The 8,229-nt window shown below is 40.2% G+C and overlaps 1 protein-coding gene across 2 annotated transcripts in view; it reads right to left on the bottom strand.

The window, feature by feature from the left end:
* Window positions 1-5,279: 5,279 nt before the first annotated feature.
* The window catches only part of MLPH (melanophilin), a 33,099-nt gene continuing 30,149 nt past the window's right edge, over window positions 5,280-8,229 (bottom strand). For both annotated transcript variants that reach the window (XM_075831180.1, XM_075831181.1), the window contains 2 exons: window positions 6,915-7,006; window positions 5,280-6,588 (listed from right to left, as the gene is read on the bottom strand). In XM_075831180.1, coding sequence (XP_075687295.1) covers window positions 6,565-6,588; window positions 6,915-7,006 — 116 coding nt within the window. In that variant the 3' untranslated portion in view covers window positions 5,280-6,564. The remainder of the gene's footprint in view (window positions 6,589-6,914; window positions 7,007-8,229) is intronic.

Genomic DNA, 8,229 nt, shown 5'->3' with positions numbered 1-8,229 from the left:
GTCTGTGGCTTGACGTCAGTAGCAACCCTTTGCCCCTCTATCAGCACTCACATCCCCCCCCTCACCAACCCAGTCCCTGAAATCCATTATGTTAATTTCTTTTTAACCAACTCTAGCAGTGGCTTTTAATGACTCACATGTGACTCTTTTATCTTTTCAAGTTCCATTTAGTTCTTAATATAAAAAAAGGAAAGGCCAGGTCTCTTCTCATCTCATGGTATTAATGAGCATTTAAGATGTTTGTTACACCTCCTCATGGGCTCATTTTCACCTCCAGTACATGCACATAATGTATTTGTGTATATCCTTCCAATAGCATTGCCTCTTAAAATGTACTTGTAGGTTTTATAAAGTGATATTGCAGTTTAGAAAAAAGGATGTAAACCTAAAAAGACCCTTTGAGAAACCACTTGCAATACAAGCCTGCATAGACAGCGGTCATTTAAAATTGTGAAGCACAACATTGGTTTCCGTTACTCCTGTTTGTAGCAGCATGAGTTTAGAAAGAAACATAAATATATATATTTTGGAAATCTTTTATAGAAATAAATTTATTCGCAATAGATCGTATGACAAAGGACTGTTGTTATTATTATTATTATTTAAAAAAAACTTAATCTCTACTGTCCTACTCCTTACGACAGATGCACATGAAGGACCATGTCATAAAATGCCACTATATCACTGTAGAGGGAAATCTATAATCCTATTGAGGTTGTGCACTGGTTCCTTCACTGCATATGCTAAAATGCTAACGGCAGCCACTGTAGGTTGAAGAGTCGGGTATTAGAAACCTCTAAGGTATTTAGGGCTCATTATAAATGTAGGAGTGAAAGTTTGTAGTACATTAATATGAAATGTTACATTAAAATGATCTTGTACTTTGATGTCCCCAGGGTTGGTAGTGCTGGGGTTAGGATTGAATGTAAGAGGTTATTTCAGAGGAATTGTAAACTGTTGAACGATGTAGTGTATGGGTGGCTGGTTGCTGGTGTCTGTGGGGCGTCTTTTTGAGCATTGGTTCCAGGTTGTTCAGCATTGTGTATGTCCATTTAATGGAAATAGCTTTCAAAAACGAATTAGGGGAGAATTCATCAACTTTTCTATGCTAGTTTCACAAAAGGGACCAAAAGTCACAAATTGCGACTTTTGGGATTTTTACGCCGCCCTCGCCACTTTAGTAGGGATTCACTAACACATTTTTTATAAGTTAAGCCAGAAAATTGGAAAAATTATAGTGGAAATCAATGCCAGCTCCTAGCTGGCATAGATCTTACTCTGTCGGGCGTAGCAAGTTAATGGCCAATGCCGGGTCCCTTACCTTGCCCATTCCGATCAGACAACCCCCCAATCAGACTAATCTGCCATCAGACTATAAAAAAAAATCAATAAAAAACTACATGTATGCTCACATCATCGCTCCTTCAGCCCTCAGCCCCTCTCACCATGCCACGGCTCATACAACGTATTGACGCCGGGCAGCATCAGGATATTGTACGTGATCCAGCACTCAGGACATTGAGTGATACAGTGCATGCATTGATGCATTGCAGCTTTGAGGCTACTCGGTCTCAGGACCTTGTATGAGCAACGGCATGGTGAAGGGATCCAGAGGGGAGAAGAGGTTAGTGTATATATATATATTTTAAATTTTCTGTCCAATGGGTGGATGTGGGGAAATGGATGGTGCACGACCGTGGATGTCATGTGCACAGCCATCGAAAAGATGCAGCATATTTATTGAGGCGTGCATATCTTAATAAATCCGTGGCATCTTACTCCAGTGGAGCAGAAAGCTAAGACTGGCGTATAAAACTTAGTAAATCTGTCCTATGTCAGGACTAGTGTGGATGTAACATGTCTGCTCTTTGCTTACAGAATACACCTGCAAAGCTGACATACTCAGCTGGCTGGCCCGATGGTTGGTTTTGGATATCCGATAATGGGGATGGAATCCGATACAAAGGAAGTAATTGGAAGTATGGATGCTATGGACAATGACCAATGTAAAGTCTCTTTAAATATACCAGGAAGGGTGCTGTATAAGGGTATGTTCACACGGCCTATTTACGGACGTAATTCGGGCGTTTTTGCCCCGAATTACGTCTGAAAATAGCGCCTCAATAGCGCTGACAAACATCTGCCCATTGAAAGCAATGGGCAGACGTTTGTCTGTTCACACGAGGCGTATATTTACGCGCCGCTGTCAAATGACGGCGCGTAAATTGACGCCCGCGTCAAAGAAGTGACCTGTCACTTCTTTGGCCGTATTTAGAGCCGTTATTCATTGACTCCAATGAATAGCAGCGCTAATTACGGCCGTAATTGACGCGGCGTTCAAGCGCCTGCACATGCCGGTACGGCTGAAATTACGGGGATGTTTTCAGGCTGAAACATCCCCGTAATTTCAGCCGTTACGGACCCCCGCCGTGTGAACATACCCTAAAGAAGATGCGAACTGTAATGTAGTCTGGAAGTAGTCAACGAAAATCAGACCGATATGGATGTGGTGCTCGGGGCCGAAGTGTAGATTGTAGTCAGATAATCTGTAGTCAGGCACAGTAATGTGTTGCGTATTTTTGGGTCCTAATGAAACACAAAAAATTCAAGTAAATTAACCTTATTTTCTTGTGATCATATAGACCGTGACAGCTCCACTTCCAGCAGTCTCCAGAATAAAACGATAATTAAACCCATGATTCTTTCTAAAAAAAACTTTTTAATCAGAGATGCTGAAAATAGAAATAGTTAATAGAACTTTTTACAAAAAGTGATATGTTCACTGTTTTAGATACAGTGATATTACCCCTCAGGACAGGGAAGATACAGAAGAGAGAGATTTAGGCTAGGGCTACACCTAGTGTTTTTTATTGCTCACTACCAAAAATGACTCTGACATCTCTGTCCATTGAAATGCATTGAATAGCTTGAAAATCTTTTTTTGAGATTTTCAGAGAGATGTAAAATAGTAGTAGTTACTTTTTTCCTCCATATAGTAATGTGAAAATCACTGGAAATCTCTTGCACCTCGCTAGGTTGCATTACTGTATCAAACAAAGTCTTACTACAAAAAGATGAGGTGTAGCCCTAGCCTAAGGCCAGGATCACACACAGTTTTAAGTCGTTTTTTTGCCAAAGTCAAAATTGGAAAAGGTATATAGAAAAGACTGATGCCTTTTTCTTTCTTCTGTGTTTGGCTCAAAAAACTGCCACAAACTGCCACAAACTGCCAACGGCATACAAAATGCTTGTGTGATCCTGGCCTAAAGCGTGTGTGATTCTCATTGGTGGTCATGGAAAATCAGGAATAGAAGGGTATTCACAGTCAGTGACAAGCCAAGGTTCAATCAGTAGTCAAAAAACTAAGAAGCAATACTCTGAAACAACAAGTCTAGCTAGGGAATAACACCTAATAACTGGCATTGAAGCCAGTGTGTTGGCTTTTTAAATACTGTGCCTAGTCCTCTTATTGGCTGGGTAGCTGCGTGATCTGTAAATGCGCAGCCCGGCCTCCCTGCATGCTTTTCCGCAATGACTGCGGCGGTGGCTGGAGGGGCTGACAGAAAGCACTGGATTACAGGTAGTTGGTCTGTTGCATTTATAAACACATGGGAGGCCACTCAGCAATGTTTCCCACTGTCCTGTCAATGGTAGGAGCATTATACAATAACTCATTTTAACCCAGGAAATCAACAGTAAATAGATCTATTACTTAGACATACACAGTTGAGTTACATTATTATGACCACCTCCTACTTTCGACGCCAGCAGCGCGTAGCCCATGAAGGAAGTGATGTGTCGTGGCCAGGCTTGGTGGGTATATAAGGTGTGTGATAGGCTGTCTGAACACAAATCACTCGTTTCCATGGGTAAAAGATGCGATTTATCAGAGTTTCAAAAAGGGATGATTATTGGCTTTCGGGCCAAGGGTGGCAGTATTTGTCAAACAGTGCAGTTTGTGAACTGTTCGCGTGCGGCTGTGGTGAAAGTGTATCATAAGTGGACAAATGGCACCATTGGGAATAAGAAAGGACGTGGAAACTGCGGGGCACCAAGTTCCATTGATGTGAGAGGTAAACTTCGGCTACGAAGATGCGCGAGGGCCGAACCACTTAATACAGTGGAGCTGCTCACCGTGAAACTCAACTGGGGCTACCAGACGTGTGCGTAAAACAACAGTTCAACGAGCCCTACTGCGTATGGGACTCCGAAGCAGACGGATGATCACTGCTCCTATGCTAACAAAGGTGCATCGGATAAAAGGCTTTCATTTGCACGGCAGTATCATATTTGGACCATTGATGATTGGAAAAGAGTTGCCTTCTACGATGAGTCACGTTTTCTGCTTCATCAAACGGATAGACGTTGGCTTGTCGGACGAGAAACATCGGAGAACAAATACCCTGCAACCATTGCTGGAAGAGAACAAGCTGGTGGCGGCAGCGTTCTGATCTGTGATATAAAGACACCGGTAAGTGTGACATCCCCAACAGGAATCGTATGTACTGAGCCTTTAAATCTAAAAACATAGACCGGTATGCCGGGATATGTAGATGGCAACAGAGAGGAACAGCAGGACTAGAGCAAACTGCCATAAACCATGCGGCAGCCAACGAAAAAATAGCTGACACCCACTACTGGACATGGGTAGGACCAGCAACTACTGCAAGCTGCACCGCTGATTACTACACATCTGCTATATTCTCTGGTGACATCTTATGGAGCTGTTATAAAGAGAAAATCACTACAACATGTTGTTCTAGAATGTTTGTATTCTCTGTACTGGGTGAACAATGAAACCTTGATAATCTACAACAAACATTTGTAATACGTTCTTCTCAAAGCGCAGTCTGGGGGTAAACTGATCAATTTGTTATAATGTCCTGTGTAGAGAAGGAGGTTGTTATTTGCCTTTAAGACTCAAAATGGACCTGTTCAGATGGGCATTTGTTTTAAATGTGTCCAAGAATGATATGTATGATTGATTCAGGTTATGAGTTCCAGAGAGTGGAGTTGCATGACAGAATGCATAGTGGCATTTACTTGTTAGGGGTGGCAGATTTTGATTGACAAAGATGGCCGCCTTTGCTTCTCTTGCAACAAGTCGTCTCCGGTATCAATGATGAGCATTCTCAGTAATGTACTTCTTCTGCATGATATAATGGTTAAATTATGCTATGTGCCAATGTCAGTACAAATGATGAGAATGTTCTGTAGCATGCATCAATTACAAGTATGTGAAGTAACACAATCTTTGCCATTTTCATTGTTTTCCTTTTTTATTATTTTTAGATTATCCAGAATATTAAGCATGCACGTTGGAGTGATTACAAATCTTGTAGTAGTTATGTGGATAATGGCCTTAAAGAACACATAAAGAACACTGTGTGCAAAACTATACCTGAAATTGTGCTCTTTGCAAAACATAGAATATTTTTTTTGTTGTTGAATAAGATTGTGTAGGGGTACACTAATATGACTCGGAGGCAAGGCCTGTGTTAGGGGATGGGAAACTGGGCAGTTGCTGAGGAAAGGAACCCCAGGAGTAAGTAAAAACCACTCAGTATTAATTAGAGGTATTTGATAGTATTACTTAGGAATTGACTTCCAGTATTATTTGGGAACTACAGTGTATGGCAATATTATGTGGGCTCTAAAGATGCAGTATCAAAATAGTACTTCTTTAAATTATGCACTATATAATGGTATCTGGGATGTATATGGCAGTATTATCTTGGCACTATTTGGTGGTATGGCAGTGTTGTGAGTAAAAGTAAAATGGCAAGGGGGGGGGGGTGCCCTACTTTTCTTGTTCCATTGTTTTAAGCTTGTACCTTTTGGATACACATAAGATGACTTCACACACTGATATTTCAGGAGCCTGAGTATACATATAAAGACCACAGAGATTCAATACAAATATAGACATAATGTAATGGACACAATGTAACATCATTCTCTTTGGTTTTCCGAACAACAGAGCCCAGAGGTAAGGAACAGTCAAAAGCCCAAAAATAAATGTTCATAATGTACAATTCATTCAGCGATAATTTTCTATTCTTAAATTAAAAAGGGTGAAGATTTTTCTAAAATGCGTCTAAATGATGACTACTCAACTTGAACTGGACACCATTTTGGCGATTTACGGTACATTCGCATACAATGATCTTCATTATGTAAATTTATGTAGCTTTCTTTCCACTGACTCTTTTACCTCTTCCTTATATACAAATACAAATGTTTTCTTCCACGGAGATTCACATTCACCTTTTACATTACTATAGAGTTTACGGCTCTTGTGACACATGTAAGTTTATGATAGAATTCATGTCCGTTTCAGTCCTCAGAATGAGTCCATTTTATCAGTTCTATTTTAGTAGATTCTATTATAGAGTCCATTATTAATCACATTTATGAGTAGGCCTTGAATATCCTAGTTCCAGGCACTGATAGACGACATGGCTGTGTACGTAAAGTTTGCCGCTATAAGCTAGGACATTATCCTCTTAGCATAAATGAAGCAGAAGTTGCCATTGCGTTTTGAAGAAGGCTTTGATCCTTGTTTCATCTCTGGCTGAGAACAGGTTTCTGCAAGACAAGTACATTGTAATGACACAAAAGCTATATAATGACTCTTATTCTTGTATTATATAATCCATCACCCACCCTTCACGCAACAAGTTCGGTTCCTCACAGCAATTCAATAACCCATTAACAGAAGCTGATTAATGAACGGGAGTAATGACTATTCGGACTATTGCTCCTTTTGGATATGTACAAGTTTTACTATGCACAAGTAAAGGTGGCATTCGTTTTTGTTTTTTCTCATTATTGCATTTTTTTTTCATCAACGAAGTTAATCTACAATTTTTAGCCATATTTAATCCCCTCCCTGATTAATCCATGATTCTTACAGCAAAGACGTGGTCCAGTTTTCTGTTCTTCCCATTTGGATTGCGCTGTGTCAGGGAGCCACGGTAAAGTGCATTACGCTCAAAGGAACCATCTGTGAACAAAGCCAGAGATAAACCAGTAATAAAAAATCTATATTATTTAAACTTAATAATCTCCACCAGACGGTATGTCTGCCATACCCGCCTTTCTAAAAAGTTTAGCTCACCGGTTACCTAGCTATCTGACCTTTGAGACTTAGATTTTTATTTCCACTCTTTTATCTCCAGTTTTCACCTATTACTCTCCATTATTATTCTTATTACTTATTACACTGGTTAATAGTTTTGTTTCTTTCTGCCTACATTCCAACCCAAATAGAAATAGATACGAGCTATAGGGTTAAATGTATATCCATTCTAATTCAATTATGTTAAAAAGACACTATTGTAATCATACTTGTTGCTATCACAAAAAAAACCTGTAATAAATTACATACTAAGGCCAGTTTCCCACGTGTTTAATATGGGCGCAGTTCCTTGCTCGTATTATCAATGCAAATCCCAGCTTGGTTCTGATGGCTAAAACTGGCAGCATCATAGGGACCTATGACCCATTCGGGTCATAAGACCTTATGCTTGGTCAAATATGTAAGGAAATAATATGGGGCAGAAATGTGCCCGTATTTTGTTAATCTGCAACTGGCCTAAATATGACCATACACATAAGACGAGCCAACTATTTCCCTCGACCTCCCCATAAACATGCATAGTTGGCTCAGCCATCTCCCCTGAGCATCCCATAAACGCATAAAACGGATAGGTAGAGCGTGCATGTTCATTTTAATTGTTGCGGTCATGTGATCGCTATAAAAATCACATTATGTGAGGCACCAAGATGAAGCGTCATGTGATGTGAAACGGCTTTTGTGACGATTTTTATGGGAGTACTTTGTGTCTTTGCAGCCCATGTGGTTTTATCATATAGGATTACGAAAATAATGTGAAGAAAATCTGGATTTGGTGAGTGCCGTGTCTTCCTTTTTTCCTCCTTGCTTATGAAGGTTAATTTTAATGGGTAGAGGTAGACAAGTTGCTCTTAAATACTCTTCGGGTGCTTATTTTACAGCAAAAAAAAAGGATCAGACATGTTGAAATCCAACAATAGTGATCCATGCTTCGCTAAACATCTGCGTAAGGAGAAAGTTGGAGGTCCACAAACACATTCGATTATCAGCTGCTCCTGGCGATCTTGTTAAATACGTTGGAATATGCTACCACGAAGTGCCATCAGTTCCTGTCTGCCACACTGTGCTCTGTGGTCTTTATGCTTCTACAA

This window comes from Rhinoderma darwinii, chromosome 6, assembly GCF_050947455.1.
Source record: "Rhinoderma darwinii isolate aRhiDar2 chromosome 6, aRhiDar2.hap1, whole genome shotgun sequence".
NCBI lineage: Eukaryota > Metazoa > Chordata > Amphibia > Anura > Rhinodermatidae > Rhinoderma > Rhinoderma darwinii.
The sequence above is the reverse complement of the archived record's forward strand: the minus strand, read 5'-3'. Positions and strand labels throughout refer to the sequence as shown.